Genomic DNA, 16,829 nt, shown 5'->3' with positions numbered 1-16,829 from the left:
TGGATAACAACGTTTAGCCCAATAGTTTGGGGTTTCTTTGTGAGCGTAGGGGTGCTTGTGTTGCCATCCTAATACACATCGGTACCATGGGTCTTTTAAGGAGGTCTTACGCATCGACTGTACAGTAGTGTTGGTAGTGCAGAGCATCTGAGCTTGGGTGCATGCGTTGGCCGAGATGGCACCTCATCAGCAAAACGATGTGGTCTTCATCTCTCCATCAGTGCTGCTGTCATAAAGAAGGCCAAAACTGGGTCGTCTTGTTCTTGGGGTGTTAAATTCTGAAAAGCAATGTCGTGGCCACTGTCTGGTGGCCGCTTTGAGGTATCAGAAGGAGATAAAACCTCAAAGATGAAAACTAGCAACGGTCACCTGAAGCATGAGTTGCAGCATCATGTGTGTTGTCTGTGTCTGTCCTGTCCTTTGTGAAAACAGACAGCTCTGTGTGCTAGTCCTGTAGAATTGGCTTTTCCATTCACACAATGCTACTTTAACAACAGGACAAAAAACTCAGCAGTCAGTGTAGCCAATTCCACGTCAGTTCAACACTTGGTAGTCCTCTGTGAACAACATACAAGATAGTCCAGAGCAAGCCCCTGGGTAAGATGTCGCCTGAGTGAAAAAAATCCTGAGGAACGCTCTTGTTTCCATGTCCGTATGAACTGAGTGCAATTTGAGCTGATTTGAGCTTCTTCAGAATAAAAATTGATTTGTTGATGGCAGCGTGGAGCAAGCATGTTTGGAGTGTTACTCAGCTGTCAAAATACAGTGTTGCTGATGGGGATTCTTTTTCCATCCCTGTGCAAAAGGAGGAGCTCCAGTCTGGCATCTTGCTAGTTTTCTCACTGCATTGCTAATGTTGACTTTTTTTGGGTTTTTAGCATATCTGATTTCTTACTCATTGGGACATTCCAGAGTCCCTGATTCTTTCTTTTTTATTTAAAGGGGAGGGAGGGAAATGAAGAAACAGGTAACTTGTCCTTAAAGAGTTTCTGAATAAAATGCTCTCTTGTTACCTTGAAGTCATTTTGTTGCTGAAAGATTCTTATAATTTTCTTCACTTAGCGATGATAAGGTAGTAGAAGAACAGCCAGAGGAAGACGAGGAGCTAACCGTTGTGGAAGATGAAGATGCTGATGACGATGACGATGATGGTGATGAAATTGAAGAGGAGACAGAGGAAGAGTATGAGGAAGCAACTGAAAGAACTACCAGTATTGCAACCACTACCACCACAACTACAGAGTCCGTGGAAGAGGTTGTCAGAGGTAAATTCATGGTCATTTAGCTTGGGGCTGGAAAACTGATCCTGCTGCTTTGCATGTTTGCCCTTTACAACAAAAAAATGTTCCAAACAGCACAATATCCTAAGTTGCAGCATTGTTATGCTTTGGCTTGTGTAATTTGCACATTGAATCCCCTCCCCTTTCCCATTACAAATACTCTTTGAGGTGTCTGTCAGTGAAGTGTGATCATTGTGTCTGATGTGGATGGAAGCAGAAAGGTTGCTTTTATTTTAAAGTAACATTATATAAAATGTGACTGCCATATATAGCAAACAACACAGGAGAAGTATGTGTGTGGGTTACCACGTGCACGTGTTGCAGAAGGATAGGGAGTGTCCACTGAAAGCAGGAGTTAGCACTAGCTGGTTTGGTCTCTTATATTAACAGCAGTTATCAGTCATTTTGTATGATTTCTGTTAGGTACCTGTTTCCAGTATTTCTCCATGAACTAGTAATTCAGTGAAACTAGGTGAATTTAGAAATAACTATGCAGAAAAGTAAACCTAACTAATGAGGGTTGGGGAATGAAGGGGCGGGGGAGGAATGCATTGCCCAAAAAAGAAAACATGGAGTGAGAAAGAACTCTTCATTTCTAAAATTTGGTTTTCATGATACTTTGTAGTTATTAAAATAACTGCATCTTTAAACTTTGAATTTTACCCTAGTCCGTGGACAACATAGCAACATAAAAATCTTTAATGCCTCATTTCTCCTGCTATACCTATTTGAATGAATTATCCTTATATTTCTTTTTTAATAAATACAATTCCATATGCTGTAAATCTCTGTAAGATAGATGCCAATTTTTCTGCAGGGCTTACATCTTTACCAAGAAGTGCTGGAGGTGATGACAGAAAATGAGATTTAAGGCTACAGTTGAAAAGAAAGGAGTTGGGACTTACAGGAGGCAGAGGCAAAATGGCAGTGATTGGGGTGGTCATGAAATGAGACAGAAAGCATCTGGCCTGATTCCTTTCCTCTCTCCTTGGTTGGTCTCCCACTCCATCCCCCTGGGGATGCTTGGGACGGAAGTGCCAGCAGAGTCCCCTGTTTTGCGTGTGACAGTATCCTTTCCTCTTGAAGCGTGGTGCTGCTGTTTGGCAGAGCAGGTGGGGAGCAGAGGGGCTACCGGCTACCGTTCATCACACACACCGGGGACAGAACAATGCCCATGGGATGCTTTGGAAAAAGCAGAGTTACTTCATTTAGGTTTTTCTATCTGGTCTACCTCCAGATAAGCTCACTAATCAAAAGCACTAATGTTTCACTAAAATCACTTGCAAATGTTTCTTTCTGTGGCTGGCAACGCAGTCTTGTGCGTTTCTGCCTTATGTAACTGCGTTGAGTGTTTTGCTCAGTTATTGGAGAGCCATTTCAGCGAGGAGGGGGCAGGAGGAGATTATGTTTAATTCTTTAAACCAATTAAATATATTTCCATATGTGAGCTTTTACCACCTGGGGATAAAACACCCTGTTCTCGCTGGTAAATGAATATTGAGAGAGTGGAAAAAAAAAAGAACACTTGACTTTAATGGGATTTTGGATGAGTGGAAATGAGGACAAATTAGGTAGAACGTGTTTCTTTACTGACGTTGACATTTCAAAGAGGTTAAGATGTTTAGCCTTCAGGAAAGTAGTGTGTAATAACATGAATGTAAAATACAAAAGAAATGAGGTGAGCTATTGAAGCCCCCTTTTAAAAATTCTTTAGAAACGTATACACTTGCTAGCTGATAATAAAACGCTATTGTCCTGTTTTTCCCGGGTCTAAAATTTGCCACCTTGGGTGACTGTGAGTGAAATATGTGTTGCTGCAGGTGAGGTGGGGGCAATCTGTTAGCAATACAGGTTTTAAGTGGAGTTCTGCCACAGCCCTTTGGGCTTTCTGACCTCTGTCCCTTCTGGGGCACAGAGGGTGCAGAGACTGGCCCTGAATGTGTGTAACTGGTATCTGACAGAGCTGCACTAGGGATAATGCTTAGTAGAAACGTAAATGTAGAAGTGTAGAATAACTTAGAGCCTTGGCCCTTGTTTCTGCTTCCCTTGCTGCACTTGAGAGAAGGCTTCTTACAGGGCCCCTGTCCTCCTGATGTGGCCAGAAGATCCAGCATAGGAACTTCTGTGGTGGGCATCTGCTGTTGTCTTGCTGTTGCAAATAGAAATGTTTGTTGATGTCAGTGCAAATGAAAGAGGCAGAGGCACCTCATAGACAACATACATGTTAAGAAGTGGTCCATCCTATGGAGACACCTTGAAAGCCCTTCCAGATGGGGTTAAGTGTCAGAGCTTCGTTCTCATGGGCGTGAGCTCTGTTCAGGCTACTTTTCCTGAGCGTTACTCGGCGCAGTTCATAAAGTGTATCCTAGGATGCTCTTCACAGAAACTTTACAGCCAGTTTTATGTATGCTTTATGAAGCTATAACTAATATTATGTCATTAGCATTACGGAGCAGAGAGTGGGTCTGTCCAATCTGAGAGGAGTTGCTTTTCATATATGAAATCAACAAAGGGCAGCTGTTCTAAAACCATAAATTAGGATCTAATTGTGCACTGGTACTGAGCCCTTTCTCCCCCAAATCAATGGAATGATTGCTGTCAACCATAAATAATGGAAAAGCATAAATGTAGTGTTTTACTTTTAAAGACACTTGCGCTATTGTAGAATCAATTTTTCAGGCAATTTTATTTCTGTGCATATTTTAGTGAATTGTGATTAAAATAGCAATAGCAGAACTACTTGCAAACTTATTTCCAGTGAAAAGCAAGTTAATCTTGCCTAGAGAATGAGAGAGGTCATTGGCAAGAGAAAGGTTTTTTTTTTTTCTTTTTTTTTTTGTTAAGCTTCTACAGCAACCATATTCTTATAAGATATAGTGTTTATTCAGAAATGTGAATCAATTTTTCCTAGCACGGTAACATGCCAGTATTCGCTTCCCTGCCTTTTGTGAAGGACCATCTTTACTCTCAGTTCACACAGAGTAGGGCAGCAGACCCCGGACTTTCAGATATGCTCTTGCTGGAGTTCAGATGTTAAATCCAGCTGATCGTGGGTCAGAGGTTGCAGGGATCCAAAGAGTGAAATCAATGTCAGGTCGACATTTTTCACCTTTGATCACGGGGAGATGTTATCACTGAAGAATTTGTGCTGAAGAAAGTGCGGCTCTTTTATGAAGCCCTGCAGGAAAACTGCGGCTCTTAGCTTTTGTGTCTATATGGAGTAAGGGAGGTGACTCTCTGCTGGCCAGGATTTAAGTGGAGGAGCGGTTTGTTTTCTGCTGTCATAGTCGCAGCATCATGGGCGTTGCAGAGCTGCTCCCAATGCATCCATGCTCCAGGTGATTCTTCCAGCGTGCGACTGAACCGAGCAGGAGCGCTGCTCTCCCCGTCACGTGCAATTGTTTGTGATTTCGTTTCCGCTCTCCTTCAGCCCAGCAGGTGACAAGAAAAATCAGTCTCTCTTGGCACACAACAAAGAAGCAGCAATTTCAGCTTAGTGCTTCCTGTCAACCTGGCAGTCAATCAGGTCTCATTTAAAGGAGAGCAGCTGGGTCAGCGCAGCAGCCTGGCAGAAAACACTTGGCAGCTTCTCCGCATACCTATCAGCAGATGCGGGGGATTCAGCAGCGTAAGCTTGACCTGCCTCGTCTGGCGTATAGCGTTGCCCTTTAGCAATTGGTTTTGCTTTCTCTAATTCAGCTGGGTTTCTTTAAACAGGAAAGAATTTTAGCAGTGCTGCTTGACGTGACATTTTAACTGTGTTTACAATCTGGAGTTGCAAGCGAGAGGCCATATGCTGGTTTCCTAGTAAGAGAAAAGTAACTTGATGTTTATATGGTAGCTCTTAGCGTTATTGATCTAGCGTGGGTTTTTTGTTCTGAAGACTTGTGCCTAAAAGACTTTAAATTCATGCAGTGACAGCTACCGTCTATTCTATGGCAAACGAGGTTAACCCTGCTTGCTAAACCTATCAGCTGTAAATTTTGGGATGATAGTAGTAGCACATATTAGATTAACTGGGCTTTTTTCGCCCTCAATAGCTTTGCCCCACTTTCTTTGAAAGTTTAGTATCTTTCTTTTGAAGTAGTAGTTGCTTGTTCTTCATTTGCTTCAAGACTATGCAGTATGCTTTAGTTGGAAAGTGATAATGTGTAGTTGTATTCCCTACTAAGAAAACATCAATGTGTTGCAGTATGAAAAGTACACATTATGATAACTCTGCTGTTTTTTTATTATGAGATCTTTATTAAGAATTATCATCTCTAGCATATGAGCAAGAGCTGATAAAATTAACCTAATGGATTTGTATTAAAATAACTGATAGCTTTTAATTGGATATTATAATTTAAAGCACAGCTATTCAACCATTATGTAATACTTCAAGATATGTTGCAATTTGAAGGAATCTTTTTCTTGGTCTACTAATCTTGTTGATGGAAAAGCAATATATTATTACCATTTGGGGTCAAGGGCAAAAGTATTCAAATACTAAACACAGTAATAGTATTGTTTCACATAAGGTTAGAGGGTGGAGAGAGGTTTCATTTGAAATATATCCTGCCAGAAGAAATTCCCCGAGAATCAGTTTCCCTAGAGAAAATGTGATTTTACTATACTGAAGTAATAATTAATTAAATATTTATGTAAAAAGACTGGAATGCACTTTGGGGCTAATCCTCCTGTTCCCTGTCTTGCCACGTTAGCATAATCACGATGTTATGTGGCAACTATACCTTTTTTTTTTTAAATATACATAAATTAATGACATTTTATTGACCTACATTTAAAATCAAGCTGATGTTTTTGTTTTGGGTTCTGGCCATTGGAAGTAACTATATGGCACCTTGGTTCAAATTCTGTTGTGCACAATAGAAAATGTATTTTCGCATCTTCATCCCACTTCAGAATCGTAAGGCTTGGTATTCAAGTATAAAATTACAAATTTTTTTTGTATTCCAAATATCCCCCCTCCAGTTGCTTAAGAATAAACATTAAAGGGGGAAATTCAATCTTAATTGCGCAGGATGGAAATTACAATTTGGGCATATTTAATAGTTTTAGAAGAGCTGTTCTTCAGTATTGCATTTAGAACTCACAATTTTCCTTTATTCTTTTAACTTTCTCTGTAGAAAGTATTTTAGCAATTGTGTAGCTTGTACACCAACTTTATTCCTAGAGTATGTGCCAGCTTCACAGCTGTCTTCTCTTAATTCCAAAAAATCTCTTCTGAAATTAGCTTTTATTTTTGAATACTCAAACTAAAATTTGGCTGTCTCTTCTAACCATATATTCAGAATGAGGAAGTTTTGTTTCAATGAAATTATGTTTAAATATTCCCTTTTGATTAAATCATCGAGCAAAACGGTATTGTGCCATTTTGGAACACAAATGGTATAACTAAAAGACAGAGTGCATTTACTTTTTAACTTGTCTAATTTTTCTGAGCTAGTTGAAAATTGAGACCAATATAGATACATGTGTATTAATAGCCTCAAACTATAGCTCTCAGTTCCTGAAGACACAGAAGCCAAAATTACGCCAACTGGAATATTATATATACTAGCACACAATAAAGAGGAACTTATGCCTCATGATATATATTTGAGAGGTTTATTCCTTTGGCCTCTCTTGCGTTAATGGATTGCTTTGTTCTTTAGTGAAATATAAATGGTAAAATATAAGATTATGATCCCATATACTTAAGCAGCTGAATGCTTCAGTTGTTCAAGTCTGGCCTGATTATGATACGCGGTTTGAACTGACAGCAACACAGACAAAGCAAACACATACCAGTGCTAGCAAGCTGGTTCATACCATCGCTACGATTTGTTTATATATACATGACATTATAAATTTCAAACTTGAAGGGCTGGTAGTATACAAAGAGCCATAAATATATTATTTTTTCCATTACCAGGGCTAAATTAAAGAACCTGTAATGTTTGTAAGACAACATGATAGTATCTTTCTAATATAACATTAAGGTAAAGAAGTTTTTCAGAGGTGTAAACTAAGCGTAGGACCCAACTTCCAAGCCAGGCTGGAGACGGTAGTCTAACTTCTTCTGTTTGTCTTTTTTTTTTTTTTTTTTTCCTCTTAAATTCCCGTCAAATTTCATTTCTGGTTTAACATTTGGAACTGATTGTGCCAGGATTTAAATGACCTTAGTTCTAATGATCACATAAATTCTAATCCTGAAGAAAATACCAAATAACCTTGATGTTTACAGCGGTAGAAGTATGTACATGTAGCTGTAATCCTCCCTCCCCCCCTTAGAACTTTAAATTTTATTTCAGATTCCTCAATTGAAAATGTTGGTGTTCACAGAGTAAATGTTAGTCCCATGTGGGGAAAAAAAGCATGGAGCTGAGATATATGAAATAAAGCAATTATAATTTCACTTTGATTTAAAATGAGTTTTCTTCAAGGAACAGAAAAAAACAATCTATATGGTAATGAAAAATTCTAAAATGTCATTCAGAACCATATTCTATATTTGCCTTTATAAAAACTGATCATCAAAAGTATCTAAAATGTTTGCACATAAATTCTAATTAGCTCTACTAACAGCATTTTGTTAAATGAGTGTTTATGGAAGTACTTTCTGTAAAGCCACTATAAATCAATGTCCACATACTTGAAAACTGTGTATTTCCTAGGATGCTGAAGCCTGTGTTTTTCAAAGGAAAAACAATGGAGTCAGTACCAATGTTTAATGTAACGAATTTGTTTTCAGTATACCACTTTAAGTATTAATTTAAAAGCAAATCAAAAAAGCTTTGCCACACCACTGTCCTTCAAGGAATGCCCTACCTGCTTGGTTAGAAACAACTCTTCTTTGCATCAGAAGGCTGGAATAACTGTAAGGATCTTAGAACGAGGAAAGTTGAATTATACTTTGCTGATTATCTCAAAAATAATTTGCCAAATATAAGGTTTCGGAGAGAGATTTTTGGCAACTGTAATCTTTGGTTTAAGGCACAGAGGAGGTGGGAGAAATTTTACTATTGAAGAAGGATGGTGTGAAAACTCTGAAAAAATAATTTAGACTGCTTATGAACCCTGGTTGTGGCAGGGGCACGTCCTCTTTAATTTTATCCAGCGTCATGAAGCCAAAGGCAAAAATGTGTCTTTGGAGGAAGAAGAGTGAGCGAGTTCCTTAAAGTGAAGCTCACCGATAATACTTGATGTACTTGGTACAAATTATTTGTGATGTCAAGTAAAATTGAATTATACAGTGGCAAAAAGTAACTCACCTTCTAATCAGTTTTCAGCAACAAGATTAATATATGAAACAAAGACAGCTCTTAATTTTTTGATGAATCATTTAGCAGTGTATGCTACCTGCCTGCCACTAATATCTGTGAAAATACCGTAGCTCATCCATCATAGGCATTAATTGCTACAGTCGGTAGCAGTGGAAGAGGAAATGGTATTTGGATTAATAGCCCGAGAAAACCTATTGAATTTCCCATTTTTGCACTTCATTTCCCCACCTTCTCAGTTGCGGTGGTACAGCTGAGGATCAGATGTTCTGGCTTTTTTGTATGAAGACAAGTAATGGGGATATGGAGAGGCATGAGAAGAGCAATTGGCCCACCAATAGGAGCAACGGGACCATTTCCCAGGCATTGAAGCTGGTTTAAAAATGCACATTCACCCCGAAGCAGGGGCGAAGAAATGCTACTCTGGCCCTCCACAGAACAGGCGGTGGTGGATGGTGATGGTGTCACTGGGAAAAGGGGGACAGCAGCAAGAAGTTTCCTAGCCGGGACCGTGTGCTTCCCTCAAACAGAGCAATCATAAAACAGTAACTCAGAGCACTCTTCCCCTCTCTTGTTTATCTTCTTTTAGGTCATAAACTGTTTGCACAGTGGCCCATTTCTCTCTGTGATGAAATAATTACCATTTAGGTCTCACCAGTAGCGGTACGGTCAGCTGTGCAGGCTGGAGGGAAGGATGTCCCTCCACTGCCTTGCGGTGTCACCACCAGCCTAGTGGGAGATGACAGGCCAGGCAGGAGGCAGGTCCCTGGCCACAACATGGAGCTGCAGTGCTTCAGGCTCGTCCTTTTTAATGTGCTACCCTGTGGTTTCTTGCGTGCTTGTCCAAGTGTATCTTCATGTGTATGAATGACTTCAGTTTCCAAAGAGCCCATTCCTTGTTATCACTGGAATTGCTTATTCCATGGACAGTTACTGTCACTTTTGCACATGCAAAAAAGCCTCTGCTGCTGTTTCTGTGAAAGAGGTACCTACAGGAAATTTCAGATTAAATCTGTGAACCGTTCCCACCCTGATGACATTTAACAGTGCAAAATTAAATTAATCAGACTTTATAGCAAAAATAATATCTTGAGGGAAACCTAGAAGGCGCTGATTGTGTGGGTTAGCCCAGCGTCAAGACTGAGTTGTTGAGACCTTTGTGGTTTTTGAAATGACATTTCCTGTCAGCAAAAATTCTCTTGATGATGCGTGTCTCTTTAATGTGAAGAGTCGCTATTCATTTTTAATTGACATGTGGCAGCTCTTCCAAGGCTGTGCAAAGTTACCTTTGTGTGAAGATTTGACTGTATAATTGGATGATGGGGCTAGACTTTATTTTAAAGTAAATCAGAAGAATCACTTGTATACTAAACGTGGTATATAATTAATCATACGGTAGTATACAACCAATTGTAGTTAATGTGTTTTACAAATAAATACGCTTACTTTGTTTTTTCTTAGAGTAAAAAAACCCTAATATTCCTTCATCCCCTGATATTTCTTTTCCCCCTAATTGCTTGGTACAGAGCTGTGACATTTCCAGTGCATCTTTGATGATTGCATAGGTGGATCTGTTTCTCTTAGACCAAATGGATGCTCCCTGAAATTGATTCTTGACATTATTTATAGTTACTGTATACGAATATGTTAAACACATGTAAACTGATGCCTAAATTACATATTTAAGGAAATGTAGATAGACACTGACTACCAAAGACATTTGAATATAAAATTTATTTATAAGTAGCGGTGCTCCTGGGGAGAGTGAAGTGATGGGTCAAGAGAGACTGAAAGGCTGGATTCTTCGTAGCCAGCACCTAAGAGGTGATGAGCGTGAGGGGGGTGCACTAATATTGCTAATGCACTGATATTTCTTTGTACCTTTCAACCCTTAGGGATCTGCCTTCCACAAAATTCAAATATATGCAGAGAATTTAGAAGCCTCTAGTTGAACGTACCAGTTTGTCTGCCGATGCAGTGCGTGGGATGAAAGCAAATGAGGGGCGTATTGGTGTTTAATGTTATGTACATTTGAAACTGGTTTTGTCTGTTTGGAACATTATTGGTAAAGGGCTATACGTTTACATGTGTAATTGGCTGAATTCCAAATTGCAGGCAGAATTTGCTTTGTCTTCCTTTAATTTGTGTGGTTTGGTTCTTCCCTCAGGTTTTCATGTGTTACAGGATGTAGGCAGAGACTGTGGCAGCTCACAATGAACACAAACAGAAACCGTTTTAATTTTTTCCTGTATATATCCACTGGGGATGAGATTTTTCTCCCATGGATGGGATAAAGCCATGGCAGTAATTTTATATATGTGAGCCCTCAAACTATGAATTATAAACCCTGTGCCAGGCAGCTTGCAAGAGGGAGTTTCTTTGGCAGTGACTATGTATAAATAGGTGTCTGAAGAGAATTTGTTCTCCTCTATAACTCATATTTTTATTTTGTTTTTTCTTTTGTATAACCTGGGAAACCTTCTCAGCTGGGGGGAAGGAGGGGATGTATAGCTAAAACCCAGCAACAAAAAAAAAGTGGCACCTTCTGCTTTCAGATGTTCCCCTGCCGGACAGGTGCCGAGGGGGCTGCTCGGATGGGAGTCTGCTGGGGGCCATGAGCAGGCGCTGTGGGCAGGAGCTGGGGTGGGGGGTTTGTACCCCTCTGGCCTGGAAGCTGACCAAACCTCACGCTTGTACCATTGCCACCATGCTGGAGAGACTGTTTCGGAGCAACACCCCACAGTGTGTGCAGATAAAGTAGCTACAAAAATAGAAGTGTAGGCAGGCTAAGGAGACTTCGTGGCGCAGATCTGAGTCAGTTCAAAATCTGCCTTCTTCAGGGGTGGTTTTCTAGGAAAGGGTTTCCCGTTCCCCGAAACACCTCCTTGGTGCGTCTCCTTCCTCGCTCTCGTACGCGGACATTGAGAGGCACCTGATTAGGAAACCGAGACAAAATACCATTGACATGCTAAATGTGGTTCCTCCGGGTCTCCTGTGACTAGAGGTGTGCTCTGAGCAAGCCGAGACTGGTCCCTGCCGCGCGATGATCTCCCGCTGGTACTTTGACGTGGCTGAAGGAAAGTGCGCGCCCTTCTTTTACGGCGGCTGCGGCGGGAACCGGAACAACTTTGACTCGGAGGAGTACTGCATGGCGGTCTGTGGCAGCGTCAGTAAGTGCCCCTCCACGCCTGCCTCCCACCCTCCCACTGCTCGGGAGCGGGACTGGGCTCACACTAACCCCCAACCGCGGTCTGTCCAACGCCTCCGCTAGATCCTCTCTAGCCTCTTGCTAACCCGGCATGGTGGTGGGTGACTTCTTGGTGCTGTAGGTGGGGGTCTGCAAGTAGGTAGCTAAAAGCCTAACACTTCCTTAGACGAGGCCTCCGCGCTCACCTTCTCTTAATTTTTCTGTCCAAGCGTACTGACGTTTTGCGTGTCTGTGTGTGCATGTACAGTGCATGTGCAGGGAAACACACAAACTTTAGGGAAGCCTCAGGTAAGTTTAAAAATAGCTCATAGTTTGTTTGTACAGTCTATTTTCATGTATTATTTCTGACTTTTTTAAATCAAAGCAATATAAGCTTCATTATAATACCAGAATATTTATTTCCAGCCTCAGAAGAACCAATTTCTTTTTGTTTGTTTTTAGTGTGATTGCATACTTTGTGTGTGTGTTTGCAATGAAAAGGGGAGAAATGACATTTGATTTCTAGGTTTCCCTGAGGGCCGTGATGCACATGGATGTGAATCACCTCATATTTTGTTTAACACAGCGTTTATTTTAATGATCATTTGCCATGAAGAAAGAGTGTTCACACTGTGATTTTGGTTTGAGAAGGATGGCTTTCTCCATCACAGGGTAATGGATCATCAGACGCTGGGTTTTTATCAGCTGTGTTATGGTTGAGGAGCCTCTGGTACCCTCCCCTCCCATCTGCCTTGCCTGCACATACTCTCAGGAGAGTATTGGCTGCCATTTACATCTGAAACGTTAAAGAGTGAGCATGTATCTCACTGTCTGCCTGCTTACAGGGCAAGGAGGAGCAGAACAGAAGCAGCACATTAGAACTGCTTTTAGTAAAAATATTTTCCAAACCGCACCTCAGAATATTTGAAATAGCTAGAAGGCTTAAAAAAGCCCACTAACACAGGCATCAAGGTGTGCTATGTGTGTCATGGAGCAGAGGAGCTGACCTGTATTTTATTGGAGCAGGAGCAAGAGCAGCCGGGGAGGCAGGGTTGCTGCTCTGGTGCTCCAGCTGCATTTCATCACAGCATCTTTTAGAACTGTTCATGGCAAAGCTCCATGGAGGGATGTGGAGAAAGGCTACACAAAGCTGGTGAGGAGGACACCTCATGGACAGCAGTCAGCTTCTGCAACAAGACAGAAGATGTAGTGAAGAGAGAGAAGAGCTATGCAATAGATTGGAAGGAGGTCTGTAATATATTTGCTAAAGGAATGACATTTGGAACCATTAAGTTTCTGTGTTAGGTAAGACGTTTATAGAGATGCAAAACGTGGTTTGTCTCTGATTGCGTGCCCTATGACAGGCAAGAAAAACTGGGACTATGTAACGAGTTAAATTAGGACATTAGTAGAAAAAAAAGAGAATTTTAAAAGAAGAAACATTTACGCAATGAAAAATGCAGGGTATATGATCTTGATGAACAGTTGATACTGTAGACATAGAAGGAGGAAAGAAAATTAAACTTGAAGGTAGCTGGCTCATGCAGGTTTGAGGCATAGAAAAAAAAACTCTGCAGTGAGAGAGATGTCGAACAATAACCCTAGAAAAGCCACTTAAGCTTTTCTCAATTTAGTTTCAAGTAGCTGAGATGGGGCTGTGTTTATGCTTTAGTGTTACGGCCAACAGAGAATTTGTAAAGGGTGATTACCCTTTTCAGTCGCACATCGGGTGAGTATCATGCTTAAGTGGTGATTGGATCCCAGACAAGATGATGGCTGTCAAAACTAACAGTGGAAAACAGCTGAGAAACTGATCCTTTTGCTACTTTGCATCTGGAAGTAATCCCAGTCAGCAAGGGAAGAACAATGGGACTGAACAGGATTCACCTGCACAGAGCTTTGGATACTTCAGTCGTTTGCCTTGGTCTATAAGAAGCAAATGAAAGTCACCTGCCTCTGATAGTACACCTCTTGTGACAGTACCTGTTCCTTTCCCCAGAAGTTTTAAAAAAAGGGTGGTGTGGACTTCATCCTTACGCTTCATGTCCAACAAGGTAGGATTGAATGAAAAATAGCGATTGGCTTTTTGTGCTGTGCCGTTTTATTTTTAAGGTCAGTAGAAGAGTTTCTAAAAGCCACATACACTGGTTCTTGTTGGAAAAAGTGATCCTTTTCACATACCTGGTAGGGATTAAGAATTATTACTGCCTTTGTTGGTATTACTAAAAAATCTAGAATATTTCTGTGAACACTGGACAACAGCATAAATGAGGTCTTGTAGTAGGTCTTTACTCTTGCAAGATTGCAGTTTTGTTAAAGGTCCAGATTTACAGGTTTGTTTTGGCTCCTGCCCTTCAAGTTGAGCCACATGGATGCATTTCTTTCTCCGTCCAAATTCTGCAGTGGGACTGTGCAGGCTCAGACATCTCCTGACATTGCGCATCTTGCATGCAGAGCTGTAGTTACTCACACAGCACTTCAAATGTGAGAGTTTCATTTCTGGCTTTCCTGGTGCTGCAAAATTATTACAGAGGGGGAAGGGTGTTGCTGACTAAAAGAGCAGGCACATCACCAAACAGACTTCATGAGAACTATTCTTAAAGAGTAAAACTTGTAGGGATGAGGCTCTGATTTGTCACATTGATAATGCAGTGGCGTTACCTTTCATACACAGGTTGGAGGTGAAATGTGTAGCACCAACTGCTTGTAATAGCAAGCCAGCAGAGTTTACTGTATTACACTTCCCAACAACCTAGTGATCTTTCTGCAGGAAATCTTCTGCTACAAGGGGTGACCTCGGCCATGATCTTAAAAAAAGAATATTATAGATTGAATGCAACTTGGAAATTAGATTGTAGTCCTTCTTCAAACTTATCTCTTGGCAGCAGAAGTTGTTCAGTCTGTGCTTGTGCTGTTTGGGAGGATAAATGATCTTCTCTTCCAAGACTGGCATTTCTTACGCAGCATGTGAAATCAGAAACAAGTCTAAATTTGCTATGTAGCATATCCATTAGGATATTCAGGTGAGCCCAGGTGATTCCTTTTTATCATGTGGAATTTGGTGGTTTGGTTTTTCTCTTGGGTTTAATTCAACAAAACAATGCCAAAAGCATTGCCATTAGTGTTCTTTTCATAGGTATCTTGGTTTACTTTGGAATTTCCAATTTTGGATAATTTTGTCTTTAAGGAAGATGGAGTTATGTTGAGTACTTGAACTGCATGGCTTCACTTGCACAACTGGCAATGAGGAAAAATAGAGCAGGTTTGTTTTTTAAAGTAGCTCTCACAGAGGACTTCTTCCTGATCTTCTTAAGCAGTTTCTCTGATGTTTGAGTCTACAGGGTACACTTTCCAAGCTACTTTAGATATCTTTTTGTGTTCCATGCTCTGATCTACACAATTCGTATTTCTGTTCCTAAAATACTTTGTTTTCCTCTGGCTTTGTCTGCTGTTTCAGTATTGCCGTACTGCTTCTCCTTATTCTTCATCATTTTGCTGAGTTGAAATGATCATGAAAATTATTAGAAGTGCTGAATACCATACATTTCAGCACCTAAGTGAGATCTTGTCTTTGGAACTGATCCAGCATTGCTGAAAGAGGGTTTTCATGTGCCTATAGCAAGCTTTGGATCAGGCAAATGCCACCACCACTCCAGTCCTCCTATGAAATGAAAGAAAAAAAGCAGTGGAGAAGAGTTCCCATCTAGGCCACCCCTTTTCTGTCCTGCTTGGGTTTGTTTTTTCCTCTCTGGGACCTTTAACTTAATCTTTCTGTTTGATCTTTGCCCATCTGTGTCTCTCTGTATTAATGCTTATTTATTTATTCCGTTCCATTATTTATTCCTTTTCTCTTCAATGGTCACGTTTTTGTTGCTCCCTCGTGTCCTGTAAAAACCCAGTGAGCCTCTCTTAGACAGGACACAAGACGGACGCTAAAAACACATCTTTCCTTTGTCTAGTTGTAGTCTGTTGTGCAGGATAAACTAGACTGATTTTGCAGAGAGGAATATGAAACAGTGGATAGTGATTTGGTTTCTCTTGTATAGTGGGCAAAGGATGAAAGGGTGGGATGTGAGTTTATTTTCCTCATAACATGTTGAAATTGAACCGAAACCTGAGGATGTTCTGTTGTCACAAGGACTCATATGCTATAAATACTGAAAGCATGAATACTAATATCCTGAATATATTGTCTACAGAAAAAAAAAAATAAAAATCATGTTTTATTCTGCTTCCTTGCTGAAGTCTTTTCACCTTGATCTGAAAAGGTGGGTCTCTCCTGTCATGCAGAGCCTTAGACTTTCTCTGCTATCAGTGAATTTGACTGATGCTCTGAGGTCTTACAAAAATGATTTGTCTGTTGAGTAGGAGCTACTACTGTCACATTTTTTCATTCATCACCCACCTGCACAGGAACTGATATATAATTGCCCTAGAAGTAGAAAGCTTTGAGGATCTCGATACCAATTCCTTCAGCCTGCCAGACCACATGCTTTCTCTCAATTGTTTTTTAATAAGGATGTTCAATACTGTCTGCAGGTTCTATTCAGTATAAGGACTCAAACTTCTACTGCGTGACTGGCCATAATGGCTCCTTTGAAGTTATTAGGATCTATCGGGCAGTTAATTCAGATTTAATGACCTCAGAATGGACAAGAATAAGCAGAAGATGATAAATTGCTGTTATCGAAGGAATGATTTCAGTCTTGTCATACAAAAAATCTATTGTATGATTTTTTCACTTGTCTCTTAATTGTAGCTTGTTAAACATCCTTAAAGCTATAGGAAACATTTTTTAATAAGTGCTATTTTGAAATTATGTTAACGTTTATGTCTTAACTTGGGGACCAAAGGAGCTTCAGAGCTGGACAAATTTGTTTTCTTAAATGTGCTTCATTTGTCAGCTGTTGCACAGGAGACAGCTCTCCCAGCAGCTCCTGCAGCCACAGTGTGGTGTGTTCAGAGCACAGTGGAATTTGTGCCGCCGTGTTTTCATTTGGTCTGCATCTAAAGCGAGAGTGAACTGTACTCTGGTGGCACAGTCAGATTCTGAAAACTTTGACATATCGTTAAAATTACCTTTTGTGAAATAGGGGG

The 16,829-nt window shown here is 40.5% G+C and overlaps 1 protein-coding gene across 4 annotated transcripts in view; it reads left to right on the top strand.

The window, feature by feature from the left end:
- Positions 1-16,829, top strand: part of APP (amyloid beta precursor protein) — a 222,601-nt gene that overhangs the window by 124,348 nt on the left and 81,424 nt on the right. For 2 of the 4 annotated variants that reach the window (XM_074600209.1, XM_074600200.1), the window contains exons 6-7: positions 1,063-1,265; positions 11,548-11,715. In XM_074600209.1, coding sequence (XP_074456310.1) covers positions 1,063-1,265; positions 11,548-11,715 — 371 coding nt within the window. The remainder of the gene's footprint in view (positions 1-1,062; positions 1,266-11,547; positions 11,716-16,829) is intronic. The other 2 variants (XM_074600232.1, XM_074600221.1) reach the window with 1 other exon arrangement.

The sequence above is a fragment of the Larus michahellis genome, chromosome 1 (assembly GCF_964199755.1).
Source record: "Larus michahellis chromosome 1, bLarMic1.1, whole genome shotgun sequence".
NCBI lineage: Eukaryota > Metazoa > Chordata > Aves > Charadriiformes > Laridae > Larus > Larus michahellis.
Note: the sequence above shows the minus strand (reverse complement) of the source record. Positions and strands in the feature narration are given on the sequence as shown.